The sequence below is a fragment of the Palaemon carinicauda genome, chromosome 1 (genome assembly GCF_036898095.1).
Source record: "Palaemon carinicauda isolate YSFRI2023 chromosome 1, ASM3689809v2, whole genome shotgun sequence".
NCBI lineage: Eukaryota > Metazoa > Arthropoda > Malacostraca > Decapoda > Palaemonidae > Palaemon > Palaemon carinicauda.
The window spans coordinates 187,276,675-187,298,412 of NC_090725.1; the positions used below are offsets into that span (position 1 = coordinate 187,276,675).

General features: G+C 38.0%; 1 protein-coding gene across 6 annotated transcripts in view; it reads right to left on the bottom strand.

Moving 5' to 3' along the window:
- Positions 1-21,738, bottom strand: part of LOC137653138 (peroxisomal targeting signal 1 receptor-like) — a 472,440-nt gene that overhangs the window by 165,234 nt on the left and 285,468 nt on the right. For all 6 annotated transcript variants that reach the window (XR_011046415.1, XM_068386531.1, XM_068386528.1 and 3 more), the window contains exon 11: positions 4,445-4,542. Coding sequence is in view for 5 of the 6 variants with exons in the window: in XM_068386531.1 (XP_068242632.1) it covers positions 4,445-4,542 (98 nt within the window). In the remaining variant the exon portion in view is untranslated. The remainder of the gene's footprint in view (positions 1-4,444; positions 4,543-21,738) is intronic.

Sequence of the window (21,738 nt, forward strand, 5' to 3'; positions counted from 1 at the left end):
GTTACATTTGACACATATATTCTCAATCAGTCTCTTATGAAATTAACTCACCAAAACCCTTCACATGTTTACAATTTCACCCTGGATTCATTTAAGTAGAGCAATCTATTTTCATACACATGGTTTAAGGGAGCAGATTTTTCTATTAATTCTTCTATAGATTTTGAAAAGTATTCAAAATCAATTACATATATTTAGGAATCAAAAGAATTGTTTACAACTGAATGCCAAAATCAGTGTCAAATTTAATTCAGGAGGTTAATTCCAAAGGGTTTTTCTTTAACCAAAGCCAAGATAGGAATATAGTTGAATACATATTCTATTCTTATGATAAAAAACTGTATTTCAAGTATTAAAGAACATTAAGGTATAGAGACAATTAAAATAAAGAATTGAAACTAAGTCAAATGCAATCGAGAATGAGAGAAATGAAGGGACAATCTTGATCTATATCTACGACCCATAATTAATAATGTAAAGTATTACATGTTTGCTTGTCTGATTATTAGAATTTTTTCTTTTGTAAATTCTGGGGTAGGGGTGTTTATCTACTAACATTTAAGAAAAGTTTAGGGACCACCAAGATCACAAGTTCTTCAGCATTTGTGTGGTGAATCATAGGAAACAGTTGGGTTTTGCTCTGGTTGAAAACAATCTCAGATGTGCAGCTCTCTGATATAGTCTCCTATTCTGGGTCTACTTGTGAATTCTAGTTGCTTCAACAGATTGATGAACAGTTGCTTAGAAGAACAGTCTGAATCAACCACTTGCACGCATGCTTTGACTTCGTATAGTAAACCCTGTCCTTTTACTTAAACTTCTTCCACTCATATTAGGAGACAGTGATAGGGGTAGTGACAGGCACTCTGTTTATTGAAGGGTCAGAAGGATCTATTACTTTGATAGATTTAGAAGATATATTAGGGCTCACCAGATTCTTCTATGTCATTGTCTTCATTCCCTGAAATCAAGATTGCCAAATGCAATCGGAATCTGAGAACAGGTCAACACTGGTACCTGATCTTCTACTGGGAAATCTTTCAGTTATAGATTTCCTGGCCAATACTATACCCTTTTCCCATTGGCATTGGCTTTGACAAAATGTAAAATAAACAACAAGCATTATCTTTAAAGATAGGCATGCTGGTATAAGATGATTTTGTCTTTTTTTACCCACCTTTATGAGCAAAAAATTTATTTCAACTAAAAGCATGGCACAATTTTTTCACATCCCCTCTTTGGAAATGGATATAAGGATTTCATTCTGAAAATAGTTATTTTGTCTGTTATAAGGCATTCAATATCTTTTGGACAAAACTATGGACATAAGAAGTAGTGTCCCTAATTTGTTCTGTGGGATGTGTTCCAAAACGTCCTCAGTCCAGTAATGCAATGCCATTTCTAGTTGACCGTTTGGTCACAGACACTATAAAGAATTGGAGCCAAACCTTGTTCTAGCCATGAAGGTTAGAGTTCAGGCTATTAATGGTATATCTACATACAGGTATCTTAATTTTTAAAGAAAACGTTCTTTAGAAACAGTTTCAGTGGCAATCAATGGCGTACCTTGCGATCGTAAATGCCGCCCTTGCAAACGTGAACATTGTTCACGTAAATGTGAAAGACAGTCCTGTGAACGTGAGCGTCATCCTCGTGATCGTGAATATCGAGATAGTGAACGTGAATGTCTAGATCAAGACTGAGATCGTTGAACCTTGAGAACATGAGCTTAAATCTTGGGATTGTGAGCGTAAAGCACGTGATCTTAAACTCTTAATACTGTATAATAACTTCGTAAAGAACCCTGAGACCGAGATAACCTTCCGTCTCATGAGCTTGAAGCCCTATAGTTAGAATGCCTTCATGAAGAAGAACGTTGAGATCGTGACAACCTTTGATCTTTTATATTAACATCGGATTGTCAAGAACAACATCCTGACCAACCAGCAAGACGATGTGATGAGTCTTGCCCCTGCGATCTTTGAACAGAATAAATTCTGTTCTCATCATTGGATTGCAGCGAACAAAATCCTGACCCAAGCAAGGCGAGGTGATGAATCTCGCTCCTGCGATTGTTGATAAAGATAAATTCCGATCTCAACATTGGATTGCCGCGAACGACATCCTGACCAACCAGGAAGACGAGGTAATGAGTCTCGTCCCTGCAATTGATGAACAGCTGCAGTGTCGTCCACCGGAAGACTGTCTGCAGCACCAGTAGGAAGGAGATTAGCATATGAGCTGGAAACAGTCCTAAAGGGAGAAACAAAGGTCTGTATATAGGAGACGATGGAGCCACCGGATGGCTAGAAGGCTCGTCGTCAGCAAGAGGTTGTCCGGAGGGTGAAAGTAGAACCTTGCAAATGCCCAGAGCAAAATTAGCAACAGCCAAAGAATCTCTCTCAGCCCCACGTTTAAGGAGACAAACAAGCGCTTCCTTCTAAAGGAAAAGAAGAAATCCCCAAGGATGGCCAAGCCTTCAAAAAATCTGAAATAGAGAAGCGTATCTAAGCAGCAGAAGGAGAAGCTGTTTCTCTAGAGGAAGATCACCCAGGAGTTAAAGGGACTGGGTTCCTACTCGGTCGTTCCCCAGAGGGAGACATCCATGAACGAGCTTTGGGAAAAGGTGTAAGAGAGCGCAAAGAAGAAGAGGAACTTTGCAATCGTTTCTCGTTTCCGAGTTAGACTCGGAGAGAGAGAAATCGCGTTTAGTCTCCTTCCTGCATTTCCCAAATTTCTTACACTGGGTGGCAGACCACTCCCTGCACTCATCACAACAACGCCCTCTACATGTCAGACACAAAGAATGTGGGTTGATGTCCACAGTCGACATGAAGGTCCCGCATGAAGGACCTTCGTAACAAGGGTACGTTCGCATGAGATCATCAACCAAGCCCAATCACATCTGAAAAAGAAAAAGCGTAAAATGAGCACAAAACAATAATGTTTGTCAATGTCTATGGCAACCTTGAGGAGAGAGAGGAGACATCCACTCTCTACAAGCCAATAGAAAAAGTGACTAGTTCATCACTATGTGAGTATATATACAGGTGGCTGGTACCACTAGCCACCCCCTTCCCAGGCTCTAGGTAGGGTTGCTACCTTGCACCAAAAGACTAATTGGCTACCTTCCATCTTTTGCCAAAAGATATATCCTTATATAATTAATGGAATGTTTGTTAGTTTGATGAAAAAATGACCTTTTAGAAGAATATATTACTTATCAAGAGACGAATGCAAAACTATAATGTTCGTCAATGTCTATGGCAACCTTGAAGAGGAGAGAGAGGAGACATCCGCTCTCTACTAGCCAAATAGAAAAAGTTACTAATTCATCCCTCCGTGAGTGTATATACAGGTGGCTGGTACCACTAGCCAACCCCCACCCAGGCTCTGGGTAGGGCTGCCACCTCACACCAAAAGTCTAATTGCCTACTTTCCAGCTTTCGCCAAAAGATATATCCTTATATAAATAACTGAAGGTCTGTTAGTTTGGTGAACAAATTACCCCTTAGAAGACTAGATTACTTATCAAGATGGCTGGGCTCTAGATCTTATAGCAACTGGTGGTGATGTGATATATCCTTTTTAGAGTTCAGTTAATTTATAATTTTTCTATTAAGAAAAAAATTCTAGCTTGTTACATGTTAACCTGAGCTTCTGGAGTAGTAGTAATATTGATGTCAGGAGAGTATTAAAATAATAAATTCAATTATTTCTGGACTAAGTGCTAGTGTTCTGCCAGTAACATAGGGACTAAATAACGTAGTTGCAACTTAGTGAAGTAATAAACCTATTTTAAAAATATGGAATTGAATCTCACTTTGTGCTTAAGAAGTTTGGGCTTTAGGCTAATAGTAGTTCTTAAGATACCGAAGATAAATTTTGTACCGTGAGCATTCAAACATGGAAGGTAAAAAGTTACAGATTCCCTCTCATTTTGTATATGAAAACTGAGAGATGATTTAGTAGAGTCTTGATAAAATACTATAGGAAGCTTTAAAACTTTACAGTAGGAATGAATAGAAAATTTACTATGCAATCCCTATCAAAGGCAAATATGATGTGTGGCCATATTGACTACCAAGTAAGATGAATTTTAATAAACAATTTTGATCATAAAAACTGTCATTTAATTCCTTCCATACTCTTGTTTTAGTGATGTCATGAGAATTTTTCAAGAGTACGGGTCTATGACAACTCCAATTATATAAAGTTCTAGGGATGTCATGGTCATTAGTGTGTTTGACCAGTGGCACCACAAATTGGGCATCACAGAGTATTGGGAGAAAAGAGAGGGATACCATTTACTTTTCTTAAAGCTGGAGAAACTGGTGGTTTCGACAGTTAAAGCATAAAGATTTCCAGGTAATTATTCAAATAATAAATTATGTTATCAAAATTGAATTTTTCACCTGGTATGCTACATGTTCTAACCTACTACCTGGGTGCTAAGGTAGATGCCATTACTTTTGGTTTACGGTGAGCGCCCTCTTCTTTTGGTACTAAGTGACTATATTCAGGATTGCTTCGAACCCACTCCTGAAATAAAAAAAAAAAAAATATTTATATAAAACCTTACATAACTCATGCCAGAAAATTATGTAATAAATAATTTTATTCTTAATAACAAGACCTCTACAGGGTATTGAAGAAATGCCCTCTATAAGCTATGCACCTTCATGTATTTAGGCCTATATGAGGCGTATAGGATCACACCGCCTCAAGCATCATTTTTTGAAAAAGGAGAAAACACCTCTAAAGTTTTTCGAACATAACTCCACTTCTAATAAAGATATAAATTTCAAACAAGTTGCAGATGAAAGCTCACTCCTTCAGAATTTTTTGAGCAAAAAAAAAAAAAAAAAAAAAAAGTAAGTGTGCGCAAAATGTAAACGCATATCCATTTTGATATGAAAAGAAAATTTCAATTGCAATAGACTAAGAGAATGTTTTTTCTTCTTTTTTTTATATTTCTATACACCTTCCGTGTATCTTAGCATCAAGAACAGTGTTATTACCAATAATAATTATGACAGTAACAATAATAATGAAAAATAATGAGGAATACCATCTAAGTAATATTAGTACAGTACCAAGAATAATAAAAGATGAAGGGGGCAAAGAGACCCAGGACTACTGTACACAACTAGTGTAGAATACCGGGAAAAAATCCAAACCCAGCACATAATAATGACCCCTCCCCCATTCAAGTGACTATATATATATATATATATATATATATATATATATATATATATATATATATATATATATATATACAGTAGGGTCCCGAATTATGCTAGAATTTGGTCGATCAATGACCTCGTATAAATGGAAAATCGCATATTTCGAAACACACAACTAACAGAAATAATTACATTTGGGCCATGGCAACCAGCAACTTGAATATTTAAATGTGTTTACCACCCATTTCCAATACTTTCTATATACTATGCTGTATTATTTTATAATATCAAATTGTTCTTGTAAATAAATTAAATTTTTAATATACTTTAAAGTTCTAATGACTTGAAAAAAAGTGTGTAAACACCGTATATTTCTCGTTATAACACGACCCAAAATACAGACAAATTTTAATGTTTGTCATATATATTGTATAAGACAACTGGTGTATAGCAAAACCATCACTGTATCGAGTAGCTTTTGTTGTATCATTGAAAAAAATTAAATTATCAAAATAAAAGAGATTTTATATCACTAGTTTCCTAAACACGCCAAAAAGCACAATGAAAAATGACGACCATTGTTTTGTTTACATTTATCTCTGATCATAACGAAGAAACGAACGCATTTACACATCTTTGTATTGGTTAGTTTTATATGATGATTTTATTATCACCAATGTTGTTCTACTTAATCTTTTTTAGAACTTCGAAATAAATGAAAAAACATTTTCCTCTATGACGCCACCTGAAACGGAAACCTACCATTTGTTTACTGTACGCTTCATCTTCGATCATAATAAACAAACGAACGCATTAAACACACATGATTAAAGTGATAACTATTGATATTAAAAGCATTTAGTAAACATTATGCATTACAAATATTTTACTTGCCGTATCCATATAAATTCCTAAATTCGTAGCAAGGCGGGAAAACTTTTTTTTCATACATATAATCAACAATAGCAAAGAGCCGCTATTAATAGTATGGTAATTTACGATAATTCTAAACTGTTACGAAAGATAATTGTCCTTTCCATATCCAAAATACTTTTCTTAGCTGCAGTTATAGGTCAACTTGTACCCACCTCAATTATGGAACCATTTGGGAAAAGATAAAAGAAGAAAGTCCTAAGCCGGTTTTTAAAGTCATCGAACAATTAGGTTACCGCTAGCCCGTTCAATATGATAGAGATGGTGCGAGATTGGAGAAGTAAGGAAAATTGAATCATACTTGATTTTTAATAAAACTGAACTTTGTGAAACAACAAAGATTTCATTTGTTAAAGAGATAGAGAGAGGTAAGAAATGAGGGGGGTAGCGCGAAAGGTATCAGAGAGAGAGAGAGAGAGAGAGAGAGAATGATGGTTTTAAATGTAGTAAACAATAAATATGATAGGTTATAAAACATTGGTGCTTATGTAATATTAACTGTATAGATGGTTTGAATAAGTTAAAAAATGGTATAAACAATGCTTTGTTATTGTATTCCTACGCTCATATTCTTGAGAGCGAGAGCTAGACATCAGCTGATCTGATCACAGCCAAAAGTTAAACAAAAATAAGTCAGCAATATTCGATTTATAAAACATTTCCGAAATTTAAAACAAAAGTACAGGGTTTTCTTAAAGCACAATTAACTATCTAAATAGTAGCAATTTTCTAGAATAAAGTGAAGTTTCCTAAAAATAGTGGTTTACTGACGAAATCGGATGTCATATTTTAAGCTACGATTGAAATGGATTTACACGGTATAATTTTTTTTGTTTTATATTTAATTGACGTTTTTTAATAAAACCTATTTTGGGTTCTTCATCCACAGTATGTGTAAGTATTGTATAACACCGGAGAGAGAGAGAGAGAGAGAGAGAGAGAGAGAGAGAGAGAGAGAGAGAGAGAGAGAGAGAATCAGCTGTTGTAATCGAATGCCATCTTTTTGTTTCTTGTACCACTTGAAGAGATGAAATGATCACCGCAACTAATAATAGTCATGTCAATTAAACTCTTAAACTCGGTTGTAATATGTGAACTAATATTTTATTTCTTACACACATACAGAGAGAGAGAGAGAGAGAGAGAGAGAGAGAGAGAGAGAGAGAGATATTCGTCTCTCTCTCTCTCTCTCTCTCTCTCTCTCTCTCTCTCTCTCTCTCTCTCTCTCTCTCTCTCTCTCGGAGAGAGGATTTTATAATTACACCTTGTACTATACAAAACAAATCATTGTAAAGCAAATCTATACTGTTTAGAAGATGACAAAATATTGCCGACTTGTTAACGAAATTTACGCTATTCACTTCCGATAAACGGACCCAGCCTACGTGTGAAAACCTTGAATACCCACAGGGAAAACTAAAGCTTTTATATATTCTATACTAAATGAAAATATTGCTGGAATATACCTTCATTAACAATACCATTAAAATTATCGAAAGGTTATAGAAAGATAAAGATTGCCGAGAATGTAACCACAAATCTGTTTACATTTTGTCAGATGGGTTCGCATAGTTAAAAGTTGATTTAATTGTTATGGAATTTTTTCCTTAAATAGGCTATTTATTATGAAATTATGTTAATAAAATGTAAGATAAATATCGTTTGGTAACATTTATTATCAAGCACTGTATTTAGGGCTACCAATATACCCAAAAAGACAATAGATTTGATATATTTTGTAGTGCTTGACTTGCAGACTTTGAACAGCTTTGCAGAATTTTTTTTTTTTAAACTACCGACCGTATAAATGGAGAATCGCATAATTCGAACACGCATAATTCGGGACCCTACTGTATATATATATATATATATATATATATATATATATATATATATATATATATATATAACTAAACTTTCATAACATTAATGAAAAATAAACAATTTAAAAGTTTTTTTAACAAAATTTCACTTCTAATCAAACAACTTAAAGATGAAAGCTCTATCCTTAAGAATGTTTTAGCAATAAAAAAAAATGTATGGTTTACCTGCAAGCGCATAATATGTAAAACTCCTTATTCATTTTGAAATGAAAATAAACAATTTAAATTGCAATACACATAGATAAACAGTGTTTATTTTTATAGTCAGACCTTGTTAATCGCGGTTTTGGTTTTTCGCGGCCAAGGAGGAAAAAGAAAAAAACAATTTGGTTATTATTTATCCAACAAAGAATTTGATTTCTAATAGTTGGCAACAGCATTGGGATGGCCAAGAACAATGCAATGCCTATTAAATAGAAATTCTCATAAAAATTGCAATAAAATTCAAGCTGGGCGATGATTTCGGCCCAGTGTAAAATCCGGACGTCGGACGTCGGATGCCGTCCAGGAGAATAGAAAATCGCGTGTATCACCTGGAAAGACGCGAAAATAAGCTACACCTCTTTTTTTTTTATTTGTTCACTGATACTTTCTGTTATTTTCTGAATAAATGTTCGAAAAAATATTGGTTATTTTCATGTTATTGAGAATAATCTCAATCGGACGTCAACATTACACTATCTAACTGCTCGCTATTTTACCCTGTTAGGATAAAAGCCGGACGTCGCCAATCAGCAGTCACAGATAAGAATTTACCCGGCTGTAAAGTAACATAAGGAGAAAGGGCCTACCACTCCCTTTACCCTGCATTTAGTTGCCAATAGGTTTAGTATGATCCACTAACCAATTAAAATTAATGTAAAGGTAAATGTAAAAAGTTTTATCACACAAAAAATTTCTAGAAATTTACAACAATGATATCCTAATTGCACTAGTCTCGACCTAACAAACAACATGTTAGAATAGTTTATTTTAAAAGTTACATGAGACTACAAGTAGAAATACAACAAAAGCAGTTTTATATATAGTGTAATGTTGGCGTCCAATTGAGATTATTCTCAATAACATGAAAATAAACCAATATTTTTCGAACATTTATTCAGAAAATAACAGAAAGTATCAGTGAACATTACCAGTCACGAAAAAGAGGTGTATTTTCGCTTCTTTCCCGGTGATACAAGCGATTTTCTATTCTCCTGGACGGCATCCGACGTCCGACGTCCGACGTCCGGATTTTACACTGTGCCGATGATTTCATATAGCCCGCGCTCTTTTACACTGGGAGCGCTGCGCACCATTATCTTACCTCTCAGTACACTGTGTATCCATTTACTGTGGTAAAAAATTACAGTATATTTGAAATAAACCAGATTTTGATTTAATTGGGGTTTCATTTAACTGTATCCAATAATAATGCATGTAATTAAATTTATCACATCTTAGTATTGAGTTTATAATTAAATACATAGTGAATTATGATCTCATGCATATTTTACATTCAAATCAGCTGATCAAATCTGCGTAGGCCGTCGTCAACCCATATTCACTTTCACGATATTATCCCACTGATATAACCATTCACTTTCACAGAATTACCTCACTGATGTAACCTATCATGTATATTAGTATGATATCTCCTTCACATTACTATTGTCCTTCACTTATTACTGTATTATTATATCCTTAATCCTTTCCCCGAATCCCTTTCGTACTTATACTTTGCTCTCCCACACACATCTACAACGTATTGTTCCAACTCTTTTGATTCTCTTTATTTTTTGCGATTTTATTAATCTTCTCTTTTCTAGCATTCATTCATCATTTTCATCTTAATAATCATTCTAACCCCCTTTCTTATCCCTCATTCCACGTATTCCCATTCCTTCTTCTCGCATTTCCTAAATTTATTGACTTAGCTAATTTATTTGAATTAGCGTAGAATTGGCTGAGGGAATGTGCAAGAAGGAATTTGGCTACAACAAGGTCCAGGCAATCTGAACGCACGCACGCTACTGCCTCCCCGTCTCGTCTCTTTGTCATATTGTTTTGTCTTTCTCTCTCCCTGGTGTTTCACTTAACTGTATCCAATAATAATGCATGTAATATTCACATTTTAGTATCATATCTATAATTAAAAACAGAGAATTATAATCTTATGCACTGTTTACATTCAAATCAGTTCTGCCAAGTCTGTCGTCAACCTCCATTTTTGGATCAAATAACTCCCTATTAATAAGGCATGCTACCGCCGATGCGCGATATTCTATAGTTTCTAGCTGTGTGGTGCTTGATTATAAAGCCTCAATAGAAACTTAGCAAAGAAACAAAGATTTCATTTATTACAGAGAGAGAGAGAGAGAGAGAGAGAGAGAGAGAGAGAGAGAGAGAGAGAGAGAGAGAGAGAGAGAGAGAGAGAGAGAGAATATGAGTGATTTGAAGTTTTCTGGCATCTCTCTCTCTCTCTCTCTCTCTCTCTCTCTCTCTCTCTCTCTCTCTCTCTCTCTCTCTCTCTCTCTAGATATTCAATTTTGTTTCTGAAGCATTATTGCATTTTAGAAAATTACTATTATTTAAATAATTAATTGTGCTTTATCAAAACATTTATGTGCTTTGTTTTAAATTTCGAGTATTTTATCAAGCCAAGTATTTTGGGTGCCGTGATCAGACCAGCTGATATGATCACTATACTCTATTTTTTATAGCGGTGCATATTTGCACTTGACTCACAGGGGTGCCCTTTTAGCTCGGAAAGGCTCCTGATACCTGATTGGTCGGAAGTAATTTTGTCCGAACACCTTCATTGTTCTCGAATAATTACCAAGTAATGTGAATCGAAACTTATTTATTAACCTATATTTCTCCATCAGATATATGTTTAGTCAATAAACAATGTGAAAGAATAAATATATTATAAAGAATCGTCTTGGTAAGTCTAAATTTAATAACACAATCCGCCGAAGTCAACGACAGCAGCCGGTTTTTGGATGCACGCTTTGTAATTTTGTAATTTTTCGCATATTTCAACACAAATTGGGATAGATTACACTCAGCATAAGTTAAACATGTTATTATAAACTTTCTTTGAATACCAGAACTTACCAAAAACATGGAATTAATAAAACCCGATATTTGTGAAAACTTATGGGGAGGTGAAAGAACAGCCTTTAGCGGCCTGGCGGGAAAACGATCCCTTCTGAGTTGTAGACGCAGTTTGTTTTTTTCTTTCGTAATATAGTTCGGCCTATTCCTTTCCGTTTAAATAGTCTTACATTGTTTCTTTTCGTATTATTTTGCTTAGTATTTTCCCACATTCCTGTTCCTCACCGAATATCTATCTATTTTCCCCGATATCCCTTCTTTCATATAGGCCTATGTGATATCCGCACTACGATTCCTTATGTTTTGCACCTTACGTCAGTAAGTGTGTAAATAATAATAACAACATAAATTTTAGGCTGTGTAGCAAGTAAACCTATTCTGTAAACCTGATATTAAGCATAGTATTTTTTCATTCCCGCCTCTACACTATTTTAATGAGAATAGCACGCGCTTCCCTTCAAGCCATCACTTTCGACAGAGGATAAGAAATAAGGAATCGTAGTGCGGATATCCCATTTATGAAAGAAGGGATATTGGGGAAAATAGATAGATATTCGGTTAGGAACAGGAATGTGGGAAAATACTAAGCAAAATAATACGAAGAGAAACAATGTAAGACTATCTAAACTGAAAGGAATAGGCCGAACTATATTACGAAAGAAAAAAACAAACTGCGTCTACGAGTCAGGAGGGATCGTTTTTTTCCGCCAGGCCGCTAGAGGCTGTTCTTTTACCTCCCCATAAGTTTTCACAAATATTGGGTTTTATTAATTCTATGTGTTTGGTAAGTTCTGGTATTCAAAGAAAGTTTATAATAACATGTTTAACTTATGCTGAGTGTAATCTATCCAAATTTGTGTTAAAATATGTGAAAAATTACAAAATTACAAAGCGTGCATCCGAAAACCGGCTGCTGTCGTTGACTTCGGCGGATTGTGTTATTAAATTTAGACTTACCAAGACGATTCTTTATAATATATTTATTCTTTCGCATTGTTTATTGAATAAACATATATCTGATGGAGAAATATAGGTTGATAAATAAGTTTCGATTCACATTACTTGGTAATCATTCGAGAACAATGAAGGTGTTCGGACAAAAATACTTCCGACCAATCAGGTATCAGGGACATTTCCGAGCTAAAAGGGTACCCCTGTGAGTCAAGTGCAAATATGCACCGCTATAAAAAATAGACTATAGTTTCAGACAACTAGGAATATTTACATTATTTGCCAAAAGATGGCAGTAGTGGTGGCTGTCCGAAATCTAAAAATTTGCAGGTTATCGGTACGTACACTATGGTATACAGGAAAGCAATGATGCAAACAAGTTTAAAAAAAAAAAAGAACAACAAAAACTTACCTCGATAAAATGTTATTTTTATAATAAAATAAATTTTTGAATATACTTACCCGGTGATTATATAAGCTAAAACTCTGTTGCTCGACAGAAAACTCTACGTTAAAAATCCGCCAGCGATCGCAATGCAGGTAGGGGGTGTACTTTAACAGCGCCATCTGTCGTGCAGGTACTCAGTACTCAATGTAAACACAGACTCAATTTTCTCCTCGGTCCACTGGGTCTCTATTGGGGAGGAAGGGAGGGTCCTTTAATATATAATCACCGGGTAAGTATATTCAAAAATTTATTTTATTATAAAAATAACATTTTTCAATATTAAACTTAGCCGGTGATTATATAAGCTGATTCACACCCAGGGGGGTGGGTAGAGACCAGCAATAATTGTTTACATTATTATGAGCTAAGGATTTTTTATTTCATTTTAGCAGTTATTCAAAATAACAAACATAAAATAAATAAGTACCTGGTAAGGAAGTCGACTTGAACAATTACTCTGCCTTTTTAAGTACGTCTTCCTTACGGAGCCTCGCGATCCTTTTAGGATGCTGAGCGACCCCTAGGATCTGAAGTATCAAGGGTTGCAACCCATACAACAGGACCTCATCAAAACCTCTAATCTAGGCGCTTCTCAAGAAATGACTTTGACCACCCGCCAAATCAAGTAGGATGCGAAAGGCTTCTTAGCCTTCCGGACAATCCAAAAACAAAAATAAAACATTTCAAGAGAAAGATTAAAAAGGTTATGGAATTAGGGAATTGTAGTGGTTGAGCCCTCACCCACTACTACACTCCTTGCTACGAATGGTCCCAGAGAGTAGCAGTTCTCGTAAAGAGACTGGACATTCTTAAAATAAAAAGACGCGAACACTGACTTGCTTTTTCAATAGGTTGCATCGATTATACTTTGCAGAGATCTATTTTGTTTAAAGGCCACGGAAGTTGCGACAGCTCTAACTTCGTGTGTCCTTACTTTCAGCAAAGCTTGGTCTTCCTCATTCAGATGGGAATGAGCTTCTCGTATTAACAGTCTGATAAAATAGGATAAAGCATTCTTTGACTAGGCAAAGATGGTTTCTTAACTGAACACCATAAAGCTTCAGACGGGCCTCGTAAAGGTTTAGTTCGTTTTAAATAGAACTTTAGAGCTCTTACAGGGCATAAGACTCTTTCTAGTTCATTTCCAACCATACGATAAGTTTGGAATATCGAACGATATTGGCCAAGGCCGAGAAGGCAGCTCATTTTGGCTAGAAAACCAAGTTGTAGAACATGTAGCCGTTTCGGATGAGAATTCGATGTTCTTGCTGAAGGCATGAATCTCACTGACTCTTTTAGCTGTGGCTAAGCATACCAGGAAAAGAGTCTTTAAGGTGAGATCTTTCAGGGAGGCTGATTGTAGCGGTTCGAACCTGTCTGACATAAGGAATCTTAGTACCACGTCTAAATTCCAACCAGGTGTAACCAAACGACGCTCCTTCGTGGTCTCAAAAGACTTAAGGAGGTCCTGTAGATCTTTATTGTTGGAAAGATCTAAGCCTCTGTGACGGAAGACTGATGCCAACATGCTTCTGTAACCCTTGATAGAGGGAGCTGAAAGAGATCGTTCTTTCCTCAGATATAAGAGGAAGTCAGCTATTTGAGTTACAGAGGTACTGGTCGAGGATACGGATACTGACTTGCACCAGTTTCGGAAGATTTCCCACTTCGATTGGTAGACTCTAAGGGTGGATGTTCTCCTTGCTCTAGCAATCGCTCTGGCTGCCTCCTCTGAAAAGCCTCTAGCTCTCGAGTGTCTTTCGATAGTCTGAAGGCAGTCAGACGAAGACCGTGGAGGTCTTGGTGTACCTTCTTTACGCGTGGCTGACGTAGAAGGTCCACCCTTAGGGGAAGTGTTCTGGGAACGTCTACTAGCCATCGAAGTACCTCGGTGAACCATTCTCTCGCGGGCCAGAGGGAAGCAACTAGAGTCAACCTTGTCCCTTCGTGAGAGGCGAACTTCTGCAGTACCTTGTTGACAATCTTGAACGGAGGGAATGCATATAGATCTAGATGTGACCAATCTAGGAGAAAGGCCTCTATATGAACTGCTGCTGGGTCCGGGATTGGTGAGCAAAATATTGGGAGCCTCTTGGTCATCGAGGTTGCGAAGAGATCTATGGTTGGCTGGCCCCAGGTGGCCCAAAGTCTCTTGCATACATCCTTGTGGAGGGTCCATTCTGTTGGAATTATTTGTCCCTTCCGACTGAGATAATCTGCCATGACATTCAAGTTGCCTTGGATGAACCTCGTTACTAGTGATATGTCTAGACCTTTTGACCAGGTGAGGAGGTCCCTTGCGATCTCGTACAACGTCAGAGAGTAGGTCCCTCCTTGCTTGGAGATGTACGCCAAAGCCGTGGTGTTGTCCGAGTTCACCTCCACCACTTTGCCTTGAAGGAGAGACCTGAAGCTTTTCCAGGCCAGACGTACTGCCAGTAGCTCCTTGCAGTTGAAATGCATTGTCCTTTAAATCGAGTTCCATAATCCCAAGCATTCCCGACCGTCTAATGTCGCACCCCAGCCTACGTCCGATGCGTCCGAGAAGAGAACGTGGTTGAGAGTCTGAACAGTCAGGGGAAGACCCTCTCTTAGGTTGATATAGTCCTTTCACCAAGTCAGACAAGACTTTATCTTTCCGGAAACCGGGATCGAGACCGCTTCTAGCGTCTTGTCCTTTTTCCAGTGAAAAGCTAGATTGTATAGAAGAGGACGGAGGTGTAGTCTTCCTAGTGACACAAATTGATCCACGGATGACAGTGTCCCTACCAGACTCATCCACAGCCTGACTGAGCAGCGTTCCTTCTTCAGCATCTTCTGGATGGATAGCAGGACTGGGGGCTGATCGTCTTGTTCAGCAACGTCCTCATCAGAGGGTTCCTCATCCGAAACTGATGAGGAAACGGCAACGGAGTGGGCAACGTCTGACTCGCTGAATCCGGTCGCACTGGTGGATGCGTGACGGAGCCGGACGCAATATCATGGAACTGCTGCACAGTCTGTGAACTGTCAACAACAATGGGTGCGCGAGGAAGTACAGCGTCAACCCGAAACTGTCTAGACCGTCTGGGTTGTGCAGTCAACACCCTACCGGGTTGCTGAGGTTGACGCACTGCGTCACAACAAGTCACCTCTGCTGGTTGTTGAACGTCCTGAACGTCAACAACCACCTCCGAGCGTCGCTTAACGTCAACGTGCGGCTGGCAACCCACACTGGGTCGCATCGGTGGAGGAACCACCTCAACTGGCAGACGCGAGTAGGTTACCTCAGCGTCAACAGGGCGCACAACCAACCGGTTGGAAGGTTGTTGGCCAGAAGGAGGAACCACCTCAACTGGCAGACGCGAGTAGGTTACCTCAGCGTCAACAGGGCGCACAACCGACCGGTTGGAGGGTTGTTGGCCAGAAGGTTCTTCTCCGCATTTAAGTCCTCTATCAAGGACGCAAGCTTGGACAGCATGTCTTGCAGCAAAGCCCATTTAGGGTCTACGGGAGCAGGTGTGGCAACAGACGGGGTTAGCGACTGAGGCGGAACCGTTTACCATCCCTGAAAGCCTTGTTATGTGTGACATAATAGTACAGCAAAACTTCAAAGGCTCGACAAAAGCTGAGAAGTTGACCTGTAAACAACTTGGAGCGTCTCCTGGCTAGGCGCCAGGGCGAGTCTACCAGAATTGAGAAGTCTATCTGGGCAGAGGCATGAACTCCCAAGCCGAGAACTTCTCTCGTGTCATATCAGACTCTCGCTCTATAAGCCAGTTTAAAAGAAGGGAAATCAAAGGCTGTATCCCTAAAACTCCTCCTGGTGCAAAAACCAGTCGCCTAGCCAACGTAACGCTCTCTAGGAGAGCGAGAGAGCACTAGCTTAAAAACAACGGCTTCGAAGTAGCTAGGCCTAGTGTAATTTCTGACGTTAAGGCGAACGAGGAGCAGCAGTTACAAGATCCGGACGAAGATCCTTAAAAAAAATCATCATGATTTAATTAAAGTCCATAGGAGGCTAAGTAGCTTAAGGCTCCTCTCCATCTGACAGAGTCCTCAAGGGAATATCAGTAGGAGGGAGAACAGCAACTTCCTCATCTACATGAACCTTGTCCGATAAAAGCTAGGTTACCTCAGTGAGTCTCTCACTGGTGCATAAGTAGCAGACCAGAAGGCAACGTCATGTAACTGCTTGACAGTCTGTGAACTATCAACAACTGAACTGTCAACCACAACAGGTGTGTGAGGACGTACAGTGTCCACTCGAGACTGCTTTGACTGTCTAGACTGAGCAGTCAAAACAACTCTAGAATGCGGAGGTTGACGCACCGCGTCAAAACAAAACAACTTAGACTGTTGTTGTACCTCGCGAACGTCAACGGAAGGTTCCGTGCGTTGCTGAACGTCAACATGCGGCTGGCAGGGTACACTGGAACGCATGGGTGGCGGGACTCTCTTGGAGTGCGGCAGAAGGTCGCCTCAGCGTCCACAGGACGCACAACCATGGTTGGTTGTAGGCTAGAGGTTGGTGTAGTGTCAACCTTCTCCGCACGAAAGTCCTGCATCAATGACGTTAACTGAGACTGCATGGTCTGCAGCAAAGACCACTTAGGGTCTACAGGAGCAGGTGCGGCAACAGACGGTGTGACTGCCTGATGCGGTACCGCTTTGCCTCTCTTAGGAGGTGAGCAGTCGTCGGAAGACTGCAGCGAGTCCGAACTGACCCAGTGGCTACAACTGGGCCGTTGGACTTGCGCGGAAAGGACCGACTTGCGCTTAATAAGCCGCGAGACCTTGGTCCATGGTTTCTTACGAGAAACCTCTTCCGCAGACGAGGAATAAATGGGCTCTCTCGTCTTAGAGTGGGTGGGGCGATCTTGGGTAGATACGCCCGAAACCACAGAGGGAAAACGTCTGTTCGTTGATCAAGGCCTCTCGAACCCATAAGTCGTTCGACATTACTTCTCCCCTGGGCTTGGGAGCTTGCAAGAGGTCCCGGACTAGGTGAACGACAGGCACGAACAGACGAACCCTCGGACGCAACACTGTAACACTTTGCGCATATCACTTTATCGATTTTCTGTTTTGCACTTATTTCACTGAAATCGAAACTTTTACTGATTTCTACCTGAAACACGCAATTCTACCCTTCATTAAAAGGTAGTAATTGCGAAATCAGTCGTAAAATGCAGCTCATTAATACTAGCAAAAAAACAGAAAACATATATAAAGATAAAAAATTCAGTGGCTGGGAAAGAGACTAAACGCTAGTTCATATAAACTACGTTTTCAATCTCTCACCGCACATAGCCTGGGGACAAGAATAAAACCCTAGAAACGTTTTACCTTTCTCCCCGTACAGAGACTAGGGACGAGAGTAACACGAGAACAACGTTACCCGCTTGAACGGAACGTTTTCTCTCCTCTCTCTCCCTCCATCTCTATCTCTCTCTCTCTCTTTCTCTCTTGATTTCGCACCTAAGAGAAGAGAAGAGCCCAATTATATATCGTCAAAAAACATGTTATTTGACTAAAGGAAAAAACTGAAAGGTTTTCCAAAAGAAAAGTTCCTTTAATTTAGAATTTAAAACATTTAAGCTAAGAAAGAATGAACAAAACGTCAGAATCGATTTACTCTTACTGCAAAGTGAAACCGTGATACACTCTCTCTCTATCGTAACGATAGAGCGCATGTTGAATGTCCTGAACGTCAACAACTGCGTAGTCTAAACGTTAGTTCATCTTTGAAAACAGTACGAAGACTATCAAAGAAATTCTTTCATAAAACATTACATTTAAAAAGTTTTAAATTCTTTAAAGGCTAAATACGATATAACGGGCTCAACGTTGATTAACTTCGGTTCCAAGTTAGGACCGCCTACTATCAGGAAAGGTCGCATATAAACAAAACATAAAAATTTATTTTTATATGTTTATAAGAAATGGAAAGTTAATCGAAGAGGCCTAATAAAGGCGGAGAGATATAAAATATATAGATCTATAACGTGTTAAGCAAAAATACTAAAAACCTAAACACACTTCCGTCTAAGGGAAGGGTCGGCCATTTAAAAGTGAAAGAGAGTCCATACTCTCTTTGTCACCATAATTAAATCTATCCAAAACGAGTTCAAGTTTTGAGATGAAGATAAAACACCTGCATAGCGAAAGCTCAAAACTAGAATAGTGTACTTCACCAAATAGTTGTGAAAACAAATCCAGTTAGTAACAGCGAATTAGTAGGTCTTGCCGGTAGCCCGACAGAGAGAAAATTGAGTCTGTGTTTACATTGAGTACTGAGTACCTGCACGACAGATGGCGCTGTTGAAGTACACCCCCTACCTGCATTGCGATCGCTGGCGGATTTTTAACGTAGAGTTTTCTGTCGAGCAACAGAGTTGCAGCTTATATAATCACCGGCTAAGTTTAATATTGAAAACTTGAAATTAAAAACCGTCCAAATCAACACCACCATTCAAACTATTAAAAAGTGTTAAAAAATTCATCAGGACAGCATCGTCTTGGGGATAATCTTCGTATCTATCGTTAGCACTACTAACACAGTAGCACTGTCATCGTCCTCCGTTTTGTTTAAATTGGTAGAAATGCATTTGTTGTATACTTAGAAATCCAAAATAAATTAAATAAAGATGATTTTATATCATACTTCTGCTAAACACGCCACCTAAAACTGAAACAATTGCTTAGTTTACGTTCTATCGCTGATCATAACGAACAAACGAACGCATTTACATGTCTGTGCATAGGTTAGAAATTCAAAATAAATGAAATGAGCGATTTTATGCCATGTTTTTCTTAAAAGCGCTGTCTAAAACAGAGAAAGTTTTGTGTGCGCTTCATCGCCGATCATGACGAACAAACGAACGCATTTACACATGCAAGTAATAACCAATGATACTAAGAGCTGTTAGTAAAGATGTTATTATGAGTAAAGATTATAATGTGTGTGATAAAAGATTTATAACCTAAGTGTAGTAACAGGCTGGCCTTGATGAAAACGCTTTAAGGAAATTTGAGGGTTCGCCGATTACATGGGGTAGTCCTTTACATGGTAATATACGGCATGTTTTATTAAAGCTCCATTAACTATTTAAATAATTGTAATGTTCTAGAATGCAATAATGCTTCCAAAATAAAATTGAATATTCGATCAATGGGGAGGGGGAGAGAGAGATCAGCTGTTGAAAAGTGATCGAATGCACAGTTTTTGTTTAATTATTTAGAAGCAATAATTATCATGATATTCAAGTTTTTAGTTTATAAAATAAGCTGTACTGTATTTCTGTTTAAGAAAGCATAGATAACATATTGCGCAAGAGACTCTACATAAGTTGTGTCATGCTTCTAGAGTAGCAGCGTAGGCTACAGCCGTCTGACTGAAAACCTCGAACATTTACACTAAGTACAGTTAAGCTGTATTGTAGTACAGTGAACCCTCGTTTATCGCGGTAGATAGGTTCCAGTCGCGGCCGCGATAGGTGAAAATCCGCGAAGTAGTGACACCATATTTACCTATTTATTCAACATGTATATTCAGACTTTTAACACCTTCCCTTGTACGTAGTACTGTTAACAAACTACCCTTTAATGTACAGAACACTTAATGCATGTACTACAGTACCCTAAACTAAAACAGGCACAAATATTAAAGGTGATTTTATATCATGCATTTCCTAAACATGCTAAAAAGCACGATAAAAAATGGCAACCAATGTTTTGTTTACATTTATATCTGATCATAATGTAGAAACAAACTGGAGGTAGAGCTTTGCTTATTACCCAGACATATTTCCCATACTTTTCCCTTAGAACTACATCACATCTTCCTACTTTAGATATATATATATATATATATATATATATATATATATATATATATATGTATATATATATATATATATATATATATATATATATATATATATATATATATATATATATGTGTGTGTGTGTGTGTGTATATATATATATATATTTATATGTATACACATATACATACCTACATATATACATAAATACATGCATACATATATATATATATTACTGTATATATATGGGTTATGGAAAAAATCCGCGAAGTGGTGAATCCGCGATGGTCGAACCGCGAAGTAGCGAGGGTTCACTGTAATATTACTGTACATATAATAAAGTAATATACATTACAGTATCAGTGAATACTAGGTTACAGTACAGTATTACTAGATTGGAACAACTTTTGCTATGCAGAACAGTAAGGGGATGATGACGACTCTGTAAACTTTACCTTAGCACAATAATGTACTGTAACCTTACTGTATCCAGTACATAGTGTACATGTGTGCAAATGTTCTGTATACTGTACATATGATAATAAACTGGTGTAGAAACCAAATTAAAACTATTAGGTAGTATTTACAGTGTTAAATCATCAGCTCGGGCACCAACTTGTGGTAAGGTGCAGTGACTTTTTAAGTTAGAAGCTAGCTCACCCTAGTGTAACATTTATTCGTGAATTTTCGCTTATCGCGACTGGCTCTGTAACCTAACTATCACGATATGCGAGGTCTGACTGTACATCTTCCGTGTATCATAGCATCAAGAACAGTGTTATTATCAATGATAATAACAACAGGAATAATAATATTGGAAAATAATGATGAATACTAAGTATTATTAAGTAACAGGAATAATGAAAGATGAAGGTGGCAAAAAGGGCCAGTACTTGACTGGTTTCGAACGCACTAACAACCTTATGTAGGCATTCTGTTGATCATAATCGGAACCACCACAGAAATCACCAAACACTTCCTGTATCACTGGCATCAATATCTTACCAAAACATCCATCTCAGCAAGAATTTCCAATTTTTTTGGCGGCAACTTCTTTCCCGGTTGCCCGACTCGTGTACGCTTTACCAGCATCATGCTAAATTTTAGCTGCCTATTTCTTCTGCCGCAGTACATTACGGACACATTTACGGCCACGAGATGGCCCAGGAACACCTTCAGCATCAATATCACTCATGTCAAGACGACATTATTAATCAGAAAAGAGTAAAAAGTTGTAAAAAATGCAAGAGCAACAATGCGAAGATGTTTACAAACAGATTAACGCTTCAACTGGCGAGGATGCTGTGAGTGGTATGTAAGGTGGGCGGTCATTGGCCACCAGCATGTCTTATGGGGAAAAAATCGGATTGGCCGAGAGACAGCTACGCCTCATGTACCACGTCATCCCAGTGGCTGGTTGGAACCAG